Raw genomic sequence first — 25,759 nt, 5'->3', positions numbered from 1 at the left:
TGTATTATAACTGTTGATTTGATACTTGTTCTAGTGCATGGAGGGTTAGAAGATTTAGATTTTAGTCTCACAAGTCTGTGGACTTGGGCAAGTTACTTAACTTTGGGGGGCCATCATTTCCTCATCTGTAATGGGGGTTGTAATATTTATTCTGCTTATTTCCTCATAGGGTTGTTGACTGTGGTTATGTGAAATTATGTATATATGAAAATATTAAACACAGGTTAAGATGGTAGTAGGAAATCTGAGGATAAATTCTTAGTTTGAAAAATACTGTGTAAAAGATGCCCTGAAAGGAAGAGAACTAATAATTTAGTGTTTACTGTGTTCCAGGCATTCCTTTTGAAAATACTTTATCATTTCGTGGTAGTGGTTACTGCTGGGGAAGAAGAGAGCAGAATGGCATCCGTTGAAACTATAATGTTTTATTTTGGGGGAAGAAAATCTGAAACAAGAATGGCCAAATGTCAGAATTCAGAGTATCTAAATAATGAGTACATGGGTATTCATTGTGTTATTCTCTGAAAACTATGGAAATATTTCATAACATTTTAAAAATAAAACACTTTTCAACAAGATAAAATAAGTGTTTCAGTTGGTATACTTCTGTATCTTGGAGAATCACATATAAATAGTAATGTCTAATATCAGTTTCATGAGTATGAAAGGTTATTTGCATATGTAAATAGCTAATGTGCTTTTTTTTGTGATCAAATTTTATTGTTATTTTTTATTTCCACAGGTTTATAAAGTTCTGGTTTCAGTGGGCAGGAGTGAGTGGTTTGTCTTCAGAAGATATGCGGAGTTCGATAAGCTTTACAACACTGTAAGTAACAGTCAGTCTACAAGATTTTTATTTAAAACAAAACACCTGAGAAAACTGGAAAATGAGATTTATTTGATAATTAAATAATACTTATATATATCAGATAAGCAGAAAAGGGTAAGGGGTTCTTCAAAACATCCTGACTTTGGAATTCTTACCAAAAAGGGTGGAGAGAGGACTGTTGAGAAGTTTCAGATAAACTATTGAAGATATGAAAACTAAATATACAGCTTAAAATACATTTCAGTGTCATAGGAGATTAGAAATAAATCCTTTCTACCTACCTTTCTAATAATTGTTAATCATCATGCTCTTTGTGGTTAAATTGCCCAATAAGCTTTAGGTCTGAAAGTCTGTCATAAGCCTACCTACCTTCTATGGTTTCATTCTCTGTTAGAAATTAGTCTAAGGTTCCAGATTTTAAGTAGCTAACACAGCTGAAGTGAATATTGACTTTCAAAAGCCTGACAGTTACCTGAGATCATCAGTTATTTAAAAAACTAAAACCTGTTTTATATATTCATAGTTCAGATATTATTTTTCATCCAGTGTTTACAGTTACAGTTTCTACCATAGGAAGCTAGAGCACCATGGTCATTTTAACACATCAGGCCAGATCTTACACAGGGACCAGTGTTTGTGGAGAACATTGCCTTTAAGGTTATGCATACGTAGGAGGCCAGAGGACACTGCCTTTGTTGGTCATTAGAGACCCCAGGTTATTGAGACAGCTCTGGGTTCCAAGCTTTGCTTCAGTTAAGAAAAAAAAGCAATTGGGCCTCAAATCACAAATTTAAATTTCTTCTGCTCTAACAATAAACAGCAATCTCCTCATGTTGTTATTTTTAAAATAGTAGATTATTAGGCATCCTCCAGAAAAAACTGTTTCATATTTTAAAAGTTAACTTTTTCAGTTTTCTTATCCCTGTCTCTTGATTTTAAAAATAGTGTTAGATGGATATATGTCTATGGGTTATCATTTGTAAAATATTTTAAATATGGGGGAAGGTAAGCATATCTCAGTTAAGAGGTAAATTACTTCCTAAATGGGCCAGAATGAATCAGATGTTGTCTCGCTGCACAACTTCCTGTGTTTCCTTAAGTCATGAAAGTTAGGTGTTAATATTTGAGTATCTTTAGTTATAAAGGTAAAGTAGGAAAGTTTATTGGGGGCACTCCTCCCACATGATCACTTTAATTCTCTTTCCATCAAGCAACCCATGTTAAGCTTTTTGCAGAAAATTCTCCCTAATGTTAGTTGAGTCTTTACCATCCATCTCCCTCATTTTTCCTGTATTTCTCTTCCTTTTTTCATCTTTTTCTTATTTTCCCATTTTCTGTGTCTTCCTCTCTTTTTATGTAACTCCTTCCAATTCTGCCTTTTGTGGTGAGGAGCTAAGAAAAAAACAGGGGAATGGTATCAGTTGTGTTCTCTGAAACTACAGAAGTGAAGTTAAACTTGGACTGGATTTCTCCAAGTTTGAAAACACAAATTCTTTCCCTATGCTCCTTTCAGAATAAAGAAAAAAGTGAAATTTCCAATCTGTAAAATGTTAACTGTCAGTTTAAATGTGTATTTATGACTGTAGTTTACATTTGGAAGCTTTTTATTAAAAGCTTGTTGAACACATACAGAAGTAGAGAGACTAGTATAAATAGAGAAGATAATGTAATGTGCCATCCATCTCCAGCAATTACCGTACACGGCCATTCTTGTTTCATCTCTGTCCCTAGCCAGCCCACTGAATTATGAAGCAAATTTCAGACATCATGTCTTTCCATTTGTAAATATTTCTGTATACATCTTTAAAAAGATAAAGATTCTTTAAAAAATATACATACAATATCATTATCACATCTAAAAATAATTAACAATAATGCCTTAATGTCAAATACTTAATGTCATATGAACTGGTTGATAAGTCTATGAAGTGTCTTTTGTTTTGTTTTGTTTTGTTTTGTTTTTTTGGCACGCGGGCCTCTCACTGTTGTGGCCTCTCCCGTTGCGGAGCACAGGCTCCGGACGTGCAGGCTCAGCGGCCATGGCTCATGGGCCCAGCCGCTCTGCGGCATGTGGGATCTTCCCGGACCGGGACACGAACCTGTGTCCCCTGCATCGGCAGGCAGACTCTCAACCACTGCGCCACCAGGGAAGCCCTGAAGTGTCTTTTTTTTTAACATTGTTATAAGTTTATTTTTTTGTTTAACTTTTTAAAAAATATTTTGTTGAAATATAGTTGATTTTATGACCTGTCTTTTAATCACTGTTTTCCCCTCCACCTCTCTTTCCTTTTTTTTTTTTTTTTTTTTTACAATTTTTTGTTGAAAGAAACAGGGTCATTTGTCTGCAGATTTTTCATTCTGAATTTTGCTGAGAGCATGCTCATGGTGTAGAGTGATTAATACATTCTCCTATTTGTATTTCCTGTCAGTGGAGGTATATATATAATGTGTGTGTGTTTGTGTATACATAGTGTATGTTTGGTTGTTGTTTCTAAAACATCTAAATTTACTAGAGGAATGCAAGGATTGGTAAGACTGTGTATGTGTGGTTTTTTGACATCAAGCTTACAGTAAAAATAAGCATTTACCCATTTTTATGGCTTTACTGCCCAAATTTAATTTCTTCAGGATGAAGTTTTTCTTTCTCTGGGGATAAGCAAATCTGAGAAACAATTATTAATAGGAGAAGGCTAGAGCAGAGGGTATTGAAAGCAAAATTCATCAGCTTTCTCAGAAAACAATTGTCAGTGTGTTCACTTAGAGAGAACACAAACATCACATCTCCTGAGGTAACAAAACAGTGAGTAACGTATTCAAAACCTATACTCCAGGTTCTAGTCTAAGCACTTAACATAGATGATTTTCTTTAAGCCTCACGACAAATCACTAAGGTAAGTGCGAAGATTATCCCCATTTTCCAACAAGAAAACTGAAGCTCAGAGATGTTAAGTAACTTATTCCAGGTCACAAAGATACTAAGTGTTTTATTGGGACAAAATGGGATTAGTCAGACTAATGGTATTTTATTGGTATAATTTAATATTGTACATTTGATCATGATATACTTAAAGGTATGTCTTATGGCGGATTTTTTTGAAAATCAGATTGTATTTTGTTTTGGTACATGTATACCTGGAAGACCTGTAAAATTAAGTTCATGTAATGTTATGTTTTCAATTCTAGTTAAGGAAACAATTTCCTGCTATGGCCCTGAAGATTCCTGCCAAGAGAATATTTGGTGATAATTTTGATCCAGGTAAGCAATAACTTCATAGACCAGCCATAAGTGATGGTTGAAGTTTGAAAAAGTAGTTAACATATTCATTGCAGTGTATAGTAGTATAACGTTACAAAGCTAATGGATCTCATGCTCTATGAAAATAATGCCTCAGGAAGGTGCTTACTGTGTACCAGCCGTTGTTTTTAAACACTTTATATGTTTTAATTCATTCAGTCCTCACAACAACCCTTTGAGGTGGGTATTATTATCATCACCATTTTATAGGTAAGGAAACTGAGGCACAGGTTGACTGATTTGCCCAGGGTCGCATACAGCTAGTAAAAGTCAGATTTGGAAGTTAAATTCAAGCAGTCTGGCTTCAGATAAATCTATTGATTATTAAGGATAATGGGCAGTACTTTTCTAACCATGAAACATTTACTAAATGTGTACTCTGTACACGGCACCCTGCAGGCCTCTGAATGGGGTACCAAGAAAATGTCCTGTTGTTCACCCTTGGGGAGCCTGATGACACATAGGATCTCAGAAATCTGGAGGCTGTATATATGTGAAGCCTCAACTTCAAACTTTTTTTTTTTTTTTTTACTAGAATCTAGAAGAAATTAACCCAGTACACAAATGGCGACCTATAGAGAGATGGAAGTCTCTATCCACCAGAAATTCTATGCTGTAAAGTCATCTGTTTATGCCACAGGTGGATCCTGACATGCTATCGAGTTTCCTCCCTCCCCACCATCTTACCTCCTAAACTAATTTGCTTGTAACCTTGTAACCCATCAGACCTGTGATTCCTTATGTAGGAGCTCTCAATTGGCTTATCTTGCTTCCTCTCTACCACCTAACCTTATACCATTCCTTTTCCTCCCAGACCTTTTCACTATACCTTGTGCAGTTCTGCCTGCGATGAACAAACTCCTTTATCCTCTGTCTTCTTATTTCTTTCACGTTCTTGCTGTAATTAAAACTGAGTTTCCCCCCACCCCGCCCCGCGAGGGTGCTGGAATCCCCTGTAACCCTCTCAGCTGGAGACTCTTTATTCTTTTACACTTTCTGAACCTCAGGATGGAGAGGCTTCTCGTTTCGCCTGTTCTTTTTCACTTCCTCTATTTTATGTAGACTTTTATTCTCTTGGGAGAATTTAGCACACTTTATTATTATTGCCAGTTTGTCTTATCGGGCTGTAGATTTTATGAAGGTAGATACTGTATCTTTTTAATTTAATTATAGTGCCTAATAAATATTAGATTCTCAATAAATGTTACTTGAATACATGAATCCATTAATAAAGAGACGATTGAGTTGGCACAGCAAAGCCAGTTACACATTCCATGGATTGATTCTATCGGCCAGTGGCTTTTGTATTCTTGTTCTCTTGTTTTGTTGTTAGCTGTAGAACACTTTTTTCCTAGTGAAATCTGATGCAGAAAAATGTAATGTGTAGAACAAATAAAAACGGAGCTGCTTTGTTGGTGTAGCAGTGAAGTATGTCTGTGGAGCATAGGTTGAAAAACATCGTGAGGGCAACATGGGGGCCTTAGAGATATTTGAGCGAAGTGGCAACATGATGTGAAACCAACAGTGTATAGTGTATAGTAGGCACAGCAGAGGGAACACGAGATAGAGACTGGGAGTCTGGTTAAGGGAATATTCCAGTAGTCCTCAAATTAGGTGATGAGAGCTGCAACTCAGGAGGAAATGGGGCTAAAAATTGAGCCATGTGTAGGAAATCTTTTAATGAAAAATCTGTAAGAAATCTTGGTGATTGCTTAGGTAAAGGAGACATACAGAGAAGAGAATCAGAGATAACTCAAGTGTCAGGCCTGGGTGAATGAGAGAATTAATTAATTTGAAGTGACAGAAAGACATTTAAGAGGATTCAAACTACATGTTAGTGATTAACATGAGGCTTGAACTTGGGTTAGAGTTCTGTGGACCCCTTAGTTAAACCCTAAAATCAGAATCATTTTATCCAGGGAAGGAGGCAGAGAGATAAAGACCTGCAGCATTGCTACTTCATGGTTCAAGGCAAAATACCAGACAGTGCCCTGTGGTATTTATGTTTGGTAGATTAATTATTTGATACTAAAAATTGATTTTTATTGAAGAACATTTTGAAATCCATCCTGAGCATGTTGTATATGACTTGGCAACAGTGAAGTAGACTATATGTTATAGATTTTTGGAAAGCCTTTCATTGGGGAGATCAAATCTAAGTCATACTCAACAAACCAAAGATTGGTAGGATGTTCATTTTATTAGGCTTTGGCCAAACAGACATTCTCATATTTTGCTGGTGGGAATACAAACCTTATGAAATTTGGTAATATTTAGCAAAACTATATATACATTTCCCTTTGACCAAGAAATCACATTTCTAGGAATCTATTCTAAAGATAAACTGCATCGGAAATGATGTATGTGTGTACAAGACTGTTTATTGTGATGCTGTTTTTCATAGCAAAAACTGGAAACAACTGAAACATCCTTCCAGTATTGCAATATGATACAGCTGTAAAAAGGAACGAAAAAGCTCATTGTGCATTACTGTGGAGTGATCTCCAGAATACCTGTTTAAGTGGAAAAAACAAGGTGTGGATGTGGACAGTGTATATTTTTTGTGTAGGAAAGGATGTGAAGATTCAAAAGGAAATAATGGAAGAATAAACCAAAAACTAAAAACTGATGACCTTAAGGAGGGAGAGGCCAACTGGAGACAACAGAGGTGGATGTTAGACCTCCCTGGATGAATCTTGTGCACAGCTTTGCATATTTTAAACAATTTAAAAACAAAAACAAATGCAACAATATTGAAGTCTCTAACAACTGAAAATAAACAAGGAAAAAATATAACTGTATTCTGATTGGTGGTGAAACACATGGAGAATAATTACTTTAAATGACTTTAAAACATGGAAACTCAGCTTTATATTCCTCATGGCAAAAAAAAAAAGTGTACAAAGAAATTTTATCCTGCATTCAATAGTCTCATTGATAATATAGAGTTATTTTGTAATTATGTTAATGTCATGAGAACCAAAATTTTAAGCAGAAGAGGAAAGAGATACAAATATAAAATCAAAGATTTTAAGTAAAAATTCCTGTAATTTTAAACTTGGGAATACAGTATGAAATCATGATTTATTTTTCTCTTTCTAAAACAATACATATTTCCCAGTGCTCTCCACTGGAAATGCCTGAAAACAATAACAAATAAGTAGCAGCAAACACCCTTAGCATCCAGGTTGTAATCTCTAAATACCATTTCCCCCTTAAAGGAACCACACTTCCATGGCAGTTCCAGGTGCTGGGCAAGAAATGTACAAGATGGTCCTAGGATATCTTGGCCTGAAAACAAAGAAGCTATACAAGAATACTGACGTTTTATCAAAAGGCCACAGGGGCCCAATTGATGGGGCTTTCACTGGCCAAAGATGGGACAGTTAGAGCGTGAAGAAAGAAATTGTCCTTTTAATTTAACCTCGTGTTTGACAGCTACCATATAGAGTTTTTCCATACATCTTTCTGAGTTCTTATGCTGCAGCTTCTAAGTCCATGCGTGTCATTTTCTTCTCTTTTTTTTTTCCACTTTATGTTGGTGGTTACCAACCTCTGTAAGATAAGTTTTACATACTTGAGGCAGATTTTAAGGGTTATTTCTGCCTATACTTTTCTAAGTTAAAATTTCATTTTGAATTTAAGGATCTTTCTGTAGAGTATACACAGAATTAGCTATACTTCTATATTCTAAATAGTTTAATATCAAACCTTTTGCTGATAGGATCTTGGAATCAATATATAAATTACATTTTTTTGGTAGTTTTAAAAACAAAACAAGATTATCTTTACTACTGAAAAATAAAATTACAAAGTAACAAAACAATTGAGTTAAATAAGGGATGGGGCATATGAAATTTGGAGACTGTGAATGCTAGAATGTGTAATCATTCTGTTTGGTATTTTTTTAATTCATTCACAAACATCAGTTAAGTACATTCCAAGACACTGTGTTAAGGGCTAAGTTAGAAAAAAATTTTTACAGGCATGATGCTAGCCTTCAATGACTTACATAGAAAATCACTTTTATTTCTCAATTTTAACTTCTGCTATTTGAAGAGAAATCGATTTATACAAAATAAAAACCTATTTTTAGCAGCAGAGTTTTGGTAATACTCAGCCAATTAATCACCATTTCCAGTTGCAAGGATTTCAGTATTTCTTGGTTTCGTTTGTTTTTTGTTTTTAAGTTAGCATGATTTCAGCCACCAGTGTCATAGTGTTAATTCTTATTTATTACCTGGTAGTACATGAGGAGTTGGACAAAGCAAAGTGTCTCCATGTTTTGTAGTGAGTCTGTTTAGAACCTAAAATAGGCATTTTTTGGAGCATTTTCTTTTGGGGAATATGTTACCTGCTTTATTTTATTTATTTATTTATTTATAATAAATTTATTTACTTATTTTTGGCTACGTTGGGTCTTCGTTGCTGCCCGCGTAGTTGCAGTGAGCCGGGGCTACTCTTTGTTGCGGTTCACGGGCTTCTCATTGCGGTGGCTTCTCTTGTTGCAGAGCACGGGCTCTGTGTGCACAGGCTTCAGTAGCTGTGGCACACGGGCTCAGTAGTTGTGGCTCGCGGGCTCTAGAGTGCAAGCTCAGTAGTTGTGGCGCACGGGCTTAGTTGCCCCGTGGCATGTGGTATCTTCCCGTACCAGGGCTCGAACCCATGTCCCCTGAATTGGCAGGAGGATTCTTAACCACTGTGCCACCAGGGAAGTCCTACCTGCTTTATTTTAATTTTATAATAATTGTATTTACAGATTTAAGAAATATATATTTGTAAGTATTCCTTATTGTATATCAAGAAACATGAATTAAGAAATAACTTCTTAATCAAAATTCACTATCTTGTGCTTGTCTATTCTTGTATAACTGTATTGATGATAATTACAGTCTGATATAAATAATCATAATAGTATTGTCTCTCCTAACAGATTTTATTAAACAGAGAAGAGCGGGACTGAATGAATTCATTCAGAACTTAGTTAGGCATCCAGAACTTTACAACCAGTAAGTAATTTTCATTGTGTTCTAAGGAGGCACTGAAACCCAACCTAAGACTATTGAATAAGCTACTGATCCAGGTTTTATACATTCTGTGGAATATTATTGTGCTGTATATTTTTGTGAAATCTTCCTCAAGAATTTTTCCTCTGGTATTCTTAATCTTCTTTTCTCTCCATCAACTCAAGGCCCTAGTTATTTTCTTTCTTCCTATTGTACTTGTATTATTTTTGTAGATTAAACTTGAAAGGAATTTGCACAGTTAAAACATTTTGCTAATTATTTGATGTTATATTTATTCGTGCATTGAGAAAGCATTTCGTATGTACCTCTGTGTGCATTGGGAATAAAAAGAGAAATTAGTGTTATCCTTACCTTCCAGAGGCATAGGCTTCCAGGTACGTGGGAGAAACAGGTGTAGAAACAAGCAATTAAAGCAAAGAAAGTTTTATGAAAAAAGTCTGGAAGACAACAGAGAAAAATGTGGCCAACTCTTCTTGGGGTGGGTGGGTGTCAAGGAAGGCTTCCTGGAACTTAAAGGATGTGCAGTCATTCAAGAAAAAAGCTAGGGAGAGCATTCTAGGCCAAGGGAGCAGTGCTTGTAACAGAGTCTACAAAGAGCCTGCAATTGTTCAGGATGCTCACGTATTAACATTTCACGATGACTGGAATACAGAGTAAGTTTACAGAAAGGAGATGAAGCTGAAGGAGTTGGCGAGGGCCAGGCACACTTGCTACCACTTCTTGTGTGACCTGGGTCAGTGTTCTCTCATCCCAGACAAGGCCTTCAGGCCTTCTCAGCACAACCTTCCAGGCAGCCACTTAACACGAGGGCGCTTTCCCAGCCCTATGTGTGTCTGGTAGGCCAGCAGCTCCTGTGAAGGCAGAAGGGTGGGTCATATCAGAAATACCTAGGAAGGTGTAGGTAGATCCATGGTTTGAGATGTATTTTCATTTTGAGTCTGGTAATTGGTTCATTGGTGTTCATTATGTTTATTGTGATTTGTTATGTGCATGTATGTTACTTATATTGTTTAGTATGTATAAAGTATTAACATTCTAAGAAGAATAAAGAGGACCAAGGAGAATATCTGGGGAACGTTTCTGCAGCTCACCTGTCTGGGTAGATGTAAAGGCTGCCTGTGGACATTGATGCAGTCATGACACTTTTTAACAGTCTTTTCAGAATCACAACATTGAAGGACTGTATTTTTAGCAATTGTCCTCAGAACGATTATTACCATTTTATAGTTCTTTATAGTTTATAGAGAGCTTCTATCTTCTGAGCAGGTGCTCTGACCTTTTTTAACTTAATTTAATTTACTAAATTAGTAAAATACTGGAGCTGGACTTCCTGTGACCAAGGTCTTCTGCCCAGTGCTCTGGGTTTCATTTCCCCTGATGCTCACAGATAGGACGAGGGTCACGGGGAGGTCCAGCACCTGCTGTAGCTCTGGGATCAGCCCCCGCAAAGGGGAGCAGCCTACTTTCCACTCAGAGCCCCCAGCAGGTGGTGGAGGAGCACAGAATTGGGCAGGATCCTTGAACTCAGGGTTCCTGTGTCTGGTGTGTTCCTTAGCAGAGAGCCTGTTATTACTTGGCTCTTTGTATAATTATTTTTAAACATTATGTCTTTTCCCTAGGACAAATTCTGTGTTATCTTCAGCTTAGATCTACCCTTCTAATGTTTAACTCTTGTTATATGCACTTGAGATTACTTCGAATTGGCATATTACTGGCTTGTTTGAAATTCGTACATTGAGAGCTTGAATATGTCTCATTCTTTGACAGAGCCTCACATAGAATAAGTGTGGAATAAATGGCGGTGGTGTTTATTATTTCTCCTGGTATTTTGAACAGTGTTACTCAGAACCTCTGACAGTATATGTTAAATTCTAAGTATTCATTTTGGATCTAGAAGTGTAGTATTATAAAGATGTTATATTTGGTATTGAAATTCAACTAAAACCAATTTGATTATTTTAACATCAATAAAATACACAATTTTTAAGTATACTACCCAATAGATTTTTACATACATATGCACCTTGTAACTACCACTATTCTGTTTAAGGTAGAGGACATTTTTCAGCACCCCAAGGTAAATAACCAAGAGGTTTTTTTTTCAACTTAATGTTTAACTGACATTTTCTTTTTAATAAAAAGTGATATTTCACATTTTCTGGATCTCATCTGTTAATGGAACTTTGTTAATTTTCACACTCTTCATTTGAACATCAAACTGTTTATAAAATAGTACAGATTTAAGAGAGTTAGAGGAGAAGCCAATCAGCAAGTGTATCTTGAACACCATCTTTGTGTCTATTCTTATTATGTGTGGGATATGTGCTTCAAAAATAGCTTTACTTCAATAGAGAGAAGGTTATTTTTAAGATAACTTATTAAAATTGAACTTAAAATCATTTAAAAACTCAAACAAAATATTATTATTTCTCTGACCTTTGGATAGAAGAGGCTTTTCTGAGGATATTGGTAGTGAATGATGTATTACAAAGTAAAATAATGACACATTTGATTAATAAAAACTTTTGACCTCCAAAAATTACAAGTGAAATTAAAAACCAAAAATATAAAAAGTTTCCCATGATAAAGGACAGTAGATAAATATACTTATTAAAAGAGCTCATGCAGATAATACATTACTAAGGCACCAAAAAAAAAAGACAAAACACATTAACAGTTTACAAAAGAGGAGATGCAAATGGCTGATTAATTACCAGAGAAGCTGAACATTTCTTTACTATTTAAGAAATGCAGGGCTTCCCTGGTGGCGCAGTGGTTGAGAGTCCGCCTGCCAATGCAGGGGACATGGGTTCGTGCCCCGGTCCGGGAGGATCCCACATACCGCGGAGCGGCTGGGCCCGTGAGCCATGGCCGCTGGGCCCGTGCGTCTGAAGCCTGTGCTCCGCAACGGGAGTGGCCACAACAGTGAGAGGCCGGCGTACCGCAAAAAAAAAAAAAAAAAAGAAATGCAGATGAAGCAAAACACCTTATTTTAGCTTCATTGCATTATAACACATATAGAAAAGAACACAAATCATGATTGTACAGCTTAATGAATTATGAGAAAATGAATACATCTGAGTATCCCCCCTCTCCACCCCAGGCCAAGGAATAGAACATTGCCAGCACCCCTGCAGCCCCTCACATGCCTCTTCTCAATGTCTGTTCCTTCCCAAAGGTCATTACTCTCCTGATTTTTAGCAGCATAGATTAATGTGCCCTGTTTCTGAACTTTATATAAATAGAATCATATATTACATGGTCTATATCTGGCTTGTTTTCAACAATTGAGAGTCACCAGTGTTATTGCATATAGCTCTACAGTAGTTTGTTCATTTCCATTGCTGTATAATACCCCATTGCATGAATATACCACAATTCTGATCAACATTTGAGTTATTTCTGTTTTCTGGCTCTAATGAGTAATGTTGACATTAACATATCTTTTGCTGCACATGTGCAAGCATTTCTGATGTATCTTTGAGTAGAATTTTTGGTTATAGAATATGTATATGTTTAATCTTAGTGGATAATGCTAAATAGTTTCCCAAAGTGATTGTACCAATTTCCACTTCCACCATTGGTGTACGAGATCACATGGGTCACCTCACCAACACTTAGTATCATTAGTCTTTTCAATTTTAGCCATTCTGGTGAGTGGGTAGTGGTATCTTATTGTTGCTTTAATTTGCATTTCACTAATTACTAATATAATTGAGTTCCGTCTCTTTAAAATACTATTTTTCACTTACCAGACTATGAGAGATGCTAATGTAAACTAACATTTAATCAAGGCTGGAGAAAGTCTTCAGGATGTTCATGTATTGCTAGGAGAGTAGAAATTGGTACAGCCTCTCTGAAAATTAGCTTAACAAACTACTTAAAGCCTAAAAATGGTTTATAGTTCAGAGCAAATACTTTTCTTTTTAAAAATCTGTAGTGAAAATCGTAAATGCAGTTCCAGTGTTGTGCACAGTGATTGTCACTTGCAGCATTATTTATAGTAGTGAAAGCTGTACAGTCAAAAGTTGGAAGCCATATATATATTATATATATATATATATATTATATATATATATGTAAAAAGTACATATATATATCCTAAAGTGAAAGAACCACTGAGTAACTTTTAGTGTGTCCTAATACAGCATCATACATCTATCAAAAGTGATTGCTAACAAAGAATTTTTAACCACATGGCAAAGACCTTTGGATGTATTGAATACATTGTATTTTTAGGTGAAAAACAGTAAAATAAAATATTTAAAATATAGCATGATCTTAACTGTGCAGAGAAAAAACAAATATAGTAGGGGTGTTAAGAATGAAGAGTTCCACCTTTAATTTTTTTTTTGAAATAAAATGCACATAACATAAAATTCACCATTTTATCTATTTTTGAAGTGTACAATTCAGTGGTTTTTAGTATACTTGCAATGCTGTACAACCACATCACTATCTTATTCTATCACCCAAGTCTAAGCTAATATTAACATCAACCCAAAAAGAAACTATATTTTCTAATTTCCCCTTTCCCTCAACCCTTGGCAACCACTAATCTACTTTCTATTTTTATGGATTTGCCTGTTATGGGGATTTCATACAAATGGAATCATACAGTTTTAAATCTTCCTTTGTTCATTTAGCATAAAGTTTTTGAAGTTCATTCATATTGTAGCATGTATCAGTACTTCATTTGTTTTCATAGTTGAATAATATTCCATTATGTGGATATGCCACATTTTGTTTGTCCATTCATCCACTTTTTGACTATTATAAATAATGCTGCTATGAATGTGTGTGTGTGTGAGCTTTTGTGTGCCCATATGTTTTTATTTCTTTCGGATATATACTGAAGAGTGGAATTGCTGGGCCATACAGTAACTGTGTATAGCTTTTCAAAGAACCACCTGTTTTCTACACTGGCTGTACCATTTTACATTCCCACAAGCCCCTCCCCTTTTTAAAAACTATTCATCTTCCTGAATTTCTTACAATGAATGTATATTATTTGTATTTAATTATTAAGAACAATTTTGGAAATCTTGCCATTTGTGACGTGGATGGACATTTACGGCATTGTGCTAAGTGAAATAAGTCAGAGGAAGACAAGTACTGCATGAACTCACTTATATGTGAAATCTTAAACCCAGATTCATAATCATTGATACAAAGAACAGATTGGTGGTTGCCAGAGGTTGGGGGGTAGGCGAAATGGGTGAAGGTGGTCAAAAGGTATAAACTTCCAGTTATAAAATAAGTCATCAGTTGTAATGTGCAGCATGGGGACTGTGGTAGCGTATTTGAATGTAGCTAAGAGAGTAGATTAAAAGTTCTCATCACACACAAAAAGTGTGTAACTGTGTGGTGATGGATGTTAACTAGACTTACTGTGGTCATCGTTTCGCAATGTATACAAGTATAGAAGCATTGTGTCGTACACCTGGAACTGATATAGTGTTATATGTCAATTATATCTCGTTTTTTTTAACCATTTTTTAAAATTGAAGTATAGTTAATTTACACTGTTGTATTAGTTTCAGGTATACAGCAAAGTGGTTCACTTACACATATATATATTCTTTTTCAGATTCTTTCCCATTATAGGTTATTACAGGATATTGACTATATAGTTCCTTGTGCTATACAGTAGGTCCTTGTTGTTTATTTTATATATAGTGGTGTGTATATGTTAATCCCAAATAGTATGGAGGTATCTTAAAAATAGAGCTACCATATGATCTTGCAGTCCCAATCCTGGGCATATATCTGGAGAAAACTCTAATTCAAAAAGATGCATGCACCCCAGTGTTCATAGCGGCACTATTTACAATACCAAGACATGGAAGCAACCTAAATGTCCATGGACAGATGAATGGATAAAGAAGATGTGAGGTATATATAATAGAATATTATTTGTCCATAAAAAAGGATGAAATAATGCCACTTGCAGCAACATGGATGGACCTAGACATTATCATATTAAGTGAAGTAAGTCAGACTGAGAAAGACAAATATCATGATATAATTTATATGTGGAATCTAAATAAAATGATACAAATAAAATTATTTGGAAAACAGAAATAGACTCACAGACATAGAAAACAAACTTATGGTTACCAAAGGGGATAGCAGCAGGGCAGGGGGCAGGGGAAGGATAAATTCGGATTTGGGGATTAACACATCTCAACTTCTAAAAAAGAAAAAAAAAAGAACAATTTGGGAGGAGGTACCGCAGATACAGAGATTTACTCATTCCTCAGGATTGTCATTAGTCCATGCAAGGCCCCTCTTTTATTTTAGTCCATTTTTTTCCTCTTCATACCCATTTCTTCATCCCCACTGGTGATGCCCACTTCAACATGTTTGTTATATGTCTTTGGTTATCTATTTATCGACTTGCTTTGTGTCTGTGAGTGTTTATATATACACGTAAATGGTGGTGTGCTGTGGTTCCTTGTTTCTGATCGCTGACTGCTGTTCTCTGCAGGCAGTTACCATAGCTTGCTTACTCATTTCCCTAGTGGTAGATGGCTGTTTTGCTTCTGATTCAGAGCTATAGAGAATATTGCAGTGAGTATCCTAGTTACATGTCTTTCACTGAACCTGTACATAATTTTTTTGTGTGTGTGGTTTATTCTTAGAACTGAAATTTCTGGCCTCAGGGAAAATGCATACTCAGTTTAACCAAATATTGCCAAATTGCTTTTCAGAAAAGTTGCCTCATTTTACATTCTCACCAGCAATACATGAGGGTGTTCCTTTCCCTGTATCCCTACCAACTTTTGGTATTATGTGTCTTTCTAAATTTTGCTGGCTAGTGGACATAAAGTAATTTCTCATTGTTGTTTTAATTTTTTTGTGTGTGATTATTAGTGAAGTTAGGCATCTTCATAAATTTCCTTACCATTTGGGTTTTCTATTCTGTGAACTGACTGTTGATACCTTTGCCCATTTGTTTATTGGATTCCCTATTTTTAAACTTAATTTGCTTATTCCTTTTATAATAATGATTATTAATGGATTTTGTTTGACTTTCTTACTGTAAATGCTGCTATAGTTACTTTTATTTTCATGTTAAAAGGGAGAAAAGCTGTAGAAATGCAAAGTCATAATAAAGTTAATTTTTGTTTTTAGTCCAGATGTCAGAGCATTCCTTCAAATGGACAGTCCAAAACATCAGTCAGATCCATCTGAAGATGAGGATGAAAGAAGTACTCAGAAGGTAGTAAGAGGAATTGTATTTTTTAACAGAAAAAAATACCATTCCCCAGAGATGAAATTATTGGCAACTTTAGGACCCCATTTACTTAAAACAAAGTAATTTCATCCATTGTAGATTTTCTACTCTGTAGAGTACATAAAAACAAATGTGTATACCTCTTACTTATCACTATTTCTTATAAAATTGATAAAATGAGTACTTTTTATAATAAAAAGTAATACATGTTAATTAAAGAAAAATTTGAGAATAATTTAGAAGTATTACCCATATTATCAGCAACCAGACCTAGTAATTTTTAACGTTTTAGTGATTTTCTTTCTTATCTTCTCTAATATGTGGAAATTTTTTAAATTACCTAACTTTAATTATACAATATATAAAGTTTTGTGTTCTGCTTTCTTTGCTTTACATCTCACTTTTTGATCATCATATATCTTCATCATGATTATCACCATTGCAACTGTTGTTTTGAATTTTGGCCAGCAGGAAAGGCCTTTTCAACCAGAATATTACATACCTCTTCCTCTGCATTGTCAGGTCTTGAGATGTAGAGCAATCAGTATACATGGGCTGGTTGGTATCAACTAACTTTTATTGCTGTAGTTATATGTACATAATCAATACGTTTTCCGAAAAGAATAAAGAATAGGATATTCTTGTTTTTTTAATTAATTGTGATAAATATCGTAAGCTTGTGCCTTCTTATGAAGATATTTTCAACATTTACTTTAGAAAGTTATGTTAGAAAGGTAAATTACAATAACTTAACTCAGGATTATTATGTAGCAATTAAAAGTATAATTACAAGTATTATATAAATATGATAATACCTTTATAATTTAAAATTGACTAATACTATTGTTAAATATATACATGAAAATCAGAGATGTACGTTTTTGTCTTTATAATGTCTTTTAATTTTGTCATGATTCTGTTTTTGTGATTTAAAAGGTAATGTCATGAGTTGAAACATTACTGTCCCACAGCTAAAAATCTTCATTTGAAAAATAGATGTGACTACTGGAAAGTAGTAGTTTTCTTTCTCTGATGCTCTAAGAGGATTCTCAGTTAAGAGAACAGATTTAACTCTTATGTCTGTGACATGGTTACTCTTAGGACAATAAAAGGATATTTTAATTTTATATCTGTGCAGTCGATCAAAAGAGAAACCACAAGCTGGGAAAACATGTAACAAAGTATAAGAAGGAATAATGTCTATGTAAAAAAAGCTCATACATATGGATTTTTGAAAAGAATGATATTTAGGACCCTAGTAGATAAAAGGAAAAGGGACATGAAGAAATACTCTTAGTAAACAGATATATGGGAAAATATTCAACCTTGATGCCAGTAGCAAATGAAAGTTTTAAATGAGAGGTTTTTTAATCTGGCAAATTAACAAAAATGTAAAGTAAATAAAATACGCCAGAACTAATAAGGGTAAGGTAAAATGGGCATCCTTGGGCATTACTGGTGTTAAAATTTATGCAACTCTTTTGGAAAGCAATTTGGCAACATGTATCAAGCATGAAAGTAATTCATGTCACTTAGGAGTTGATGCAAATGAAATAACCCTTCACAGAAAAGAACAAAGATGTTCATTTTAGTGTGATTTATAATGAAAAGTTAGAATCAGTTTGAATAGTCATCAGTCAAATAGTGGTTGTCCCTATATATTGTACATTTAAAAATATTTCTAAAGATGATAATATTTAAAGTTTTGACATACCATTAAATGAAATCAGGGTTTAAAACTTTTTATGCAAACTTACACAGTGTGATCACAGTTTTTCGAAGTTATGCAAAGACTATATGAAAGTACTATAAATATTTGTAAATCGTCTGTTGGTAAGGTTATGGATTTTTAAAAACATCTTAATACTATTCAATAAATATTTTAAAGAGTAAAATTTATGTAACCGTGATTTTCCATGTTTTGTTTGTTAATCACGTAGAGAGTATGTAGGTTTAGATCATGTAAAGAATGTCTTGCCTTGCTGTAGGAGAATGGTTTTTGAAGAAAGAACCAGACTAAGAGAAATTCCTGGGTTCTGGCTCCTCTTCTCCCACTGTTGACTCTCAATCTAAATTTTGTTTCTCGTTTCATCCATAAAATCTGGAACTTAGACTAGGATCTTTTCCTGTTTTAAAATACTGATTAAAAAAAACCTTTTCAAAAAAAAGAAAGCTATATTTCATCTTACAGTTATAACTATTTTATTATTTTTTAAATTAAAATTTCTAGGAACTGCATCAGTTTTATTTATTTTTTCTTCCAGTTTTAATGAGATATAATTGACATACATCACTGGTATAAGTTTAGGGTGTACAGCATTATGATCTGACTTACATACATCATGCAGTAATCACCACAGTAAGTTTAGTGAATATCTATTGATATCATCTCATATAGATACAAAATTAAATAGAAAAAAATGTTTTTCCTGTGATGAGAACTCTTAGGATTTATTCTCTTAACAACTTTCATATATAACATACACAGTGTAATTATATCTATCATGTTGTACATTACATCCCTAGTACTTATTTTCTTATAACTGGAAGTTTGTACCATTTGACTGCTTTCATCCAGTTCCTTCACTCCCCGCACCCCAGTTGTAACTTTTTTTTTTTTTGCTGTACACGGGCCTCTCACTGTTGTGGCCTCTCCTGTTGCAGAGCACAGGCTCCGGACGCGCAGGCTCAGCGGCCATGGCTCACGGGCCCAGCCGCTCCGCGGCATGTGGGATCTTCCTGGACTGGGGCACGAACCCGTGTCCCCTGCATTGGCAGGCGGACTCTCAACCACTGCGCCACCAGGGAAGCCCCAGTTGTAACTATTTATTAAGGACTTCTGAGTGGATAATGAAATGAATTTAATAGCTGGAAAATACCTTGGAAGGCATCTGGACCTTCTTACTTATAGAGAAAAAAACAGAGGCCAAGAAAAGTCAAGAAACTTATTCTCTTGATAGTGTTCATTCTGTTAAGAAATATACCTCAACTTCAGTTTAGTGATTAGATGTAATCTTTAAAAATAATAGGTAGAGGGGCTTCCCTGGTGGCGCAGGGGTTGAGTCCGCCTGCCGATGAAGGGGACACGGGTTCATGCCCCGGTCCGGGAAGATCGTACATGCCGCGGAGCGGCTGGGCGTGTGAGCTATGGCCGCTGAGCCTGCGCGTCCGGAGCCTGTGCTCCGCAACGGGAGAGGCCACAACAGTGAGAGGCCCGCGGTATAATAATAGGTAGAGTAAAAAGTTATCTAATTACATACCTCAGAAATTTTCATTATTTCAGAAATGTGCTCCATTAGAAAAACTGTTGCCAAGTAATAAAATCTTATTACATTTTAATGTAATGCAGGGGACCGGTTATCCTTGTTATTGTTTAATCCACACTTATTTACTTCACTTTCTTCATCTTATAGAAAAGTTCATTGAATAGAAAAATGATACAGTTCTCTGCACATTCATTAAAAGAATAAGTGTATTGAAATTACAACTTAGTTTGATTACATTATCAGATTGTATAGAATACTATAATATTTAAACATAATCATGATATATATAAGTCAAATCATTATGCTATACATCTTAAACTTATACAGTTCTATATGTCAGTTATATAATATCTCAGAAAAACTGGGGAGCAGGGGGAGATTACTTCATGTTAAAACTATGCTACAACAGGACAAATCTCATCTAATGAACTGGAGTGTTTATATATTTTTTTTGTCTTGAGCTAGACTGTTATGATTCCTTTTATTTCTGTCTTTTGTGGATTAAAATTGTATTAAATGAAGATTTTTCATGTAAAGGTGTCAGTAAGAAATATATTTGATTTGTCACTAAAACGTTGGTGCCAGTGTTGTTACTTCATACGAAATATACTTTAGATCTTTTGCCCTTTATTTAAAAAAAAAAAACTTGTATTCTGGAGATTGTCTATAAGTTACAAATGAATTTAAGTGGGAATATATATGACATATGTCTCTAATAAGAAATTGCTTAGGTAAAATTTGTTGATTCTGATGAACTTAAAGAGATATTTTTAAAAGCTTACTTCATATCTGTAGCTTATATGAAGTATAATTATATAGAGCTCTAGTAAAAGTGTACATATTTGAGACATCTCTGATTTAATTCTCTGAATGTATAAAGAATTTCATAGTGAATTTATGTGCAGAAGAATTCACTTACACTTGGCTTTTGTGAGAAGTGCTCACTGTAGAAGGATCACTAGATTAATCTTTTGGGATTTTGAGTTAAATTTCTAGTTGATTATTAGTGAGCTAGAATTTTAATTAGTTAAATTGCTTTATGGTATACTAGGTGAGTAAAGATTTGCTTCTATGTTAATAACAGGGATTAAATTTACTTTGTTAACTGTTGTAAAGAGAAAAGCCTATCTAAAAATTTGATACTATCACAATGGTGGAATTAGGAAGAAAAGCACTCCTGGTTTTATGTATTTGCTTTAGAAATAAGTTTACTTCCTCTCAAATTAAAACTTTAATCCAGCATTTGCAGTCTTAATCATCATCATACTATCATTTCCTATCTTTAATAATAGCTTATTAAAAATATTTGAAAATTTAAAAACAAAAGCTATTTTTAACCAATTTTTTTTAATGTAAAAAATGATTCCTCGGGCTTCCCTGGTGGTGCGGTGGTTGAGAGTCCGCCTGCCGATGCAGGGGACACGGGTTCGTGCCCCCATCTGGGAGGATCCCACATGCCGCGGAGCGGCTGGGCCCGTGAGCCATGGCCGCTGAGCCTGCGCGTCCGGAGCCTGTGCTCCGCAACGGGAGAGGCCACAGCAGTGAGAGGCCCACGTACCGCAAAAAAAAAAAAAAAAAATGATTCCTCTTCAATTGTGGTTTCAATGCCCAGCTCTTCCAAAGAGCTTTCCTCAGTTTACTTCATTCATTTGCCAACTTTGACTTTGATTTCTGCCTTACATTTTTCCTTACAACTGCTTTTGACATTTATCATTAAAATGATTATGTTTATATTGATTGTGTATCTTTCCAAAAGTCTGTACATTTATTAAGCATTAGGGCTTTAGGTTTCTTTAATATGACAAATATCTGTGGTATGGTTATGTGTATTTTATTTAAAAAATATCCATTAACCGATAACTTAAGACGCTCCAGTAAGAATGTTAAATTATTATTTTTTTTCCATCCCAACAGCTACATTCTACCTCACAGAACATTAACCTGGGACCATCTGGAAATCCTCAGTAGGTTTAATTTGTTTCAAACAATCTCACTGGATTTGAGGAAGATTTTTTGCAAATGTGCAGATGTACATAATTATACCAGTTTAACTGGAAGCCTGTGAAATAGAACTATAGTTACAGTGAATATAATACTGTCGTACGCTTGCCTAATTTACTGCTCTAGCTTCTCCTTGTTTTAGTAGAGCTCTGAGGAGTTTTTAATCCACAGATTGTTGAATTGGGTTCGGCTGTTTTGCCACTGTTACTTTCCTGGTGTGTGTGTGTGGGGACCATAAGTCCTGGGAGGTACCTGGGAAAATACTCTGGCAAAAGCATCCGTGGAGGCCAAATTGATATTCTCTTGGTGCTCAGTGTCACAACTCCAACCCTAGTTGTTAGTCAGCTTGTTCCAGAGGAGTCTTGATGGAAATTAGCATATGAAAGGCTATTAAATTTTCTTTATCCAGTTTCTCCCATAGTCCCAGATTTACTTGAGCAGAGGGGAAACATTTTGAGGAGTGACAAATGTGGACTTCATCTTAAGTGTCAACTCCAGCAGTTCACTGGAATACAAAGGAGTCCAAGGCTACTTCTTGGCTCAGTTTGAGGAGTGCCCTGACAGATGAGTGATAACTGCTGTGGGCTGGAAGAGGAATGTATTGTTGCTATCCTTACTTGTAATTATCCTTATAGGCTTATTGGATTAATTCTGAAGTATTCTATCTTTTATCACAGGACACTGTGCTTCCCCTTACCCTTTTGGTCCACTTAGAGAGTGAGTATAGACAGGAGAAATGGTAAAGGAGACTAAGAAAGAATAATTAGTAAGGTAGGAAAACCAGGAATGTGGTGTCACAAAAGCAGGTGAAGAAAGGGAGTAAATAACTCTGTTGATGTTGCTGATGGGGCAGGTAAGATGAAGATTGAGAATGGACCCCTGATAGGTCATTGGTGACCTCTGTGAGCAGTTTCAGTGGTGCGGTGGGGAGAAGATTGACCGGAAAGGGTTCAGGAGAGAAATATAGGAGGGAACATAGGAGGTATAGGAGGTATCGACAGTGATTTTAGACAACTTACTTGATGGGTTTGCTGCAAAGGACAGCAAAGAAACGAGATGGTAACTGGAAGAGGAAATTTGGTTTTATCATTATTGCATTGAGCTTGTCAGGCAGCACAAAATGGAAGTTTGCTTTCAATTAGGGTTCATCACCAACAGTTAACAGTGGGCCTTGGGTATGGCCTCGGTTGGCCTGTTTACTGCTTGAGGGATTTGCATGTTTTTTCACTATATGTTCGTTCAAAAAATTATTTCAGTATTTCAGCATATCATTAAAGAACAGAATAACTAGTCCAAAGAGCAGGTTGTTGAAGAAGAAAAACATCTAAGCTTAGTTAAGTATTTATCTCCCTAATCTTGACCTGTTATTATTTAACCCAGACCTGGTGTTACGCTTATGTTTGAATTGACTATTTCTTTCAGTAATGAATTGAAGGACGTTTAAAATCTAGATGGAGTCATTTCACTCTCCCTAGTACAACTTAGGAATTCATACCACGTTAAAGAAAACAGCTCTTGTGGCTACTTAAGTTCATCTTTCTGCAGCCACGTGCTTTTGCCTGTATACAGCCAATGCTGTTTTTACCTGAGGTGCAAATAAATAACCTTCTGCCTTCTGGACTGCTGGCTTTCCTACATTACCATCTATGAGAATAAGTAGAGAGTTCTTTAATCTTTAACATACAAGTGATATGTATGCAAAACACTGTGATGACTTTTTTCTCCGTCAGAAAATCTTCTTAGTGATTTTACTAGGTATTCCAGCTAGTAACTTCCTTTTCAGAATAATTACCAGACTACTTAGTCCTTGCAATGTGTCACTAATTTATATAGTTACTCAGTTTCCTTATTAAGAGCATTGGTGAGGTTTATGGTTAATAAAAGTGGTTTGCTACCCTGAGTTCAAAACGATAGAGAAATGATAGATAGATAGATAGATAGATAGATAGATAGATAGAAAGAAAGATCTTTTTCTCCCAAAGAGACTATTATTGAAGTCCTTCTTAAGCCAAACTTAACAAGGCTTAAATAAAATTATAAAATGTCTTATCTAATCAGAAAGTAGATATTATTACTGTTCATTATTACCTATTTTATATTAAAGATGAGATACTACCACTGTGCAAGCTGGAGTTATCATGCTGAAGTGTACCCAAGATTTGCCTATTAAAGAGTGAGGCGCTAAAAAATGTTGAAAAGTTAACATCTTTCCATTTCTAGGAGGCTAATTCTTGTCATTGTTCATTTATTTCAGTGCTAAACCAACAGACTTTGATTTCTTAAAAGTTATTGGAAAAGGCAGCTTTGGCAAGGTAAGAGTGTTTTTATTTTTTCATTCAGTAAGTAAGTACTTAAGGAATGTATGCTTTATACATGCAAGACCACGGGGCTTGTTGGTATGCAGCCTATGGAATTAAGATGCTTTCTCTACCTTCAGAGTACTGACAGAATAATTCAGGATACTAAGCATCTACTCAAATTCTAACCCAAAATTTATTTGTTGAATAAGTATTTTGTTGAGCTCCTATGTGGCAGGCACTGTTCTGGGGCCTAGTTAGATAGTACTGAACAAAAATAACATGGTTAATACCTTTGTGATGCTCACAACCTAGTGGGGGAAATAGTCAATTAAAAGTTATGCAGTCAAGTAAATAATTACATGTAGCAATGGAGCTACGAAGGAAATGAAGACTAGAGTCAAGAGACAGAGGAAAATAGTCAGAGGGAGGAAAATCCCTATTTAGATGAATTGGTCAAGGATGGCTTCTTTGAAGAGGTGCTATTTAAGTTGAGGCCAGAAAGACAACAGTGAGCAGCTGTGTAAATAGCAGTTGGAGAAGGAAAGGGAGGTTTGAGGACGCTGTCTCCCTTCATGCAGTGAATGTCAGATGAAGCACGTAGCTTGACAGTGTGACCGTACCAAGCAAGAAGAATCCCTAAGGGCAGAGGCATCATAGATGGAGTTGTCAGAATCATCAAATACATTTAAGTTCTTTTTTGCATTATACTTCAATCTGTAGTAAAAATAAATATGTACGTGTTTAATTATAGTGTGCTGTATTCATAGCTTTCAGTATATCTAGATGTAGTTTTTTTTTCTGAGTTCCCTAGAGACCAGAAACTGCGACCATAAAATTACACCCATGTGTGTTCATTAATTCAGCAAATGTATATTTGCCACCTGCTACATGCTGGGCATTGTGCTAATAATGTAAGCAATAGAAAGTTCGAAATAGATCTCGCTCTCAAAATGCTCACAGTCTGTTGGAACGTTAGAGATAGTCTGTTGTTAAAAAGCATTAATCTTTTGGAAACTTCATGTTTAGATCTAGAGTCTACTAGAAATTGGTTCTTGCTTATAATGTGAGGTGTAGGGTCGAGTTCATTTTTTTCCCTATGGATGTTCAACTGATCCCACGCAGTTTATTGAAAAGGCTGTTCTTTCCCTACTGCTCTGCATGGTAAACTTCATCATATATCCAGTGTCTATATGCGTGGATCTGTTTCTAGATTTTGTTTTATATTTCTGTTTCTAGATTTTATATTTTGTTTCATTAATCTATTTGTGTATCCTTGCATGAGTACCACATTGTCTTGAAAATGTAGCTTGATTTCCAACAGAACAAGTCTTCCCCTCCTTGTTCCTCTTCAAGAGACTATTCTTAGCTCTTTGCATATCAATATTAAATTTCAGAATTAGCATGTCAAGTTCCATAAGATTCGGTTGGATTTTGATTGGGATCGCATTGAATCTTTAGATCAATTTGGGGAGAATTGTCATCTTAACAATATCAAGTCTTCCAGTCTGTGACCATGGCATATCCCTTTGTTAATTTAATTCATCTTTAACTTTTCTCAATAATGTTTTATACTGTTCTGTGTAGAGTTTTGACACATCTTTAATTCGATTTGTTCCTGTGTGTTTCATTTTTTATGCTGTGAAAACTGGTGTTAAATACTGAAGTTGAATATATGCATTACCTGTGACACATTGGTTCTCCTCCAAGCTATGTAGCCACCAGTAATTCAAGCACATATGTGCTAGGAAAGGCGTGTGCCAGAATGTTCGTAAGCATCGTTGTTCATAATCTAAATGTCAGT

General features: G+C 35.3%; 1 protein-coding gene across 9 annotated transcripts in view; it reads left to right on the top strand.

Annotated features, from left to right (window-relative positions):
- SGK3 (serum/glucocorticoid regulated kinase family member 3) overlaps positions 1–25,759 on the top strand; it is a 113,161-nt gene that overhangs the window by 65,899 nt on the left and 21,503 nt on the right. For 8 of the 9 annotated variants that reach the window (XM_027127973.1, XM_027127968.1, XM_027127971.1 and 5 more), the window contains 6 exons: positions 743–826; positions 4,013–4,085; positions 9,058–9,133; positions 16,289–16,376; positions 21,572–21,621; positions 23,913–23,970. In XM_027127973.1, coding sequence (XP_026983774.1) covers positions 743–826; positions 4,013–4,085; positions 9,058–9,133; positions 16,289–16,376; positions 21,572–21,621; positions 23,913–23,970 — 429 coding nt within the window. Of the gene's footprint in view, positions 1–742; positions 827–4,012; positions 4,086–9,057; positions 9,134–16,288; positions 16,377–21,571; positions 21,622–23,912; positions 23,971–25,759 lie in introns of those variants that run through there. The other variant, XM_027127977.1, reaches the window with a different exon arrangement.

Source organism: Aethalodelphis obliquidens, unplaced genomic scaffold (genome assembly GCF_003676395.1).
Source record: "Aethalodelphis obliquidens isolate GAN/ISIS:26980383/991018 unplaced genomic scaffold, ASM367639v1 scaffold33, whole genome shotgun sequence".
Taxonomy (NCBI): domain Eukaryota; kingdom Metazoa; phylum Chordata; class Mammalia; order Artiodactyla; family Delphinidae; genus Aethalodelphis; species Aethalodelphis obliquidens.
This window is presented reverse-complemented; position numbering and strand designations above follow the sequence as displayed.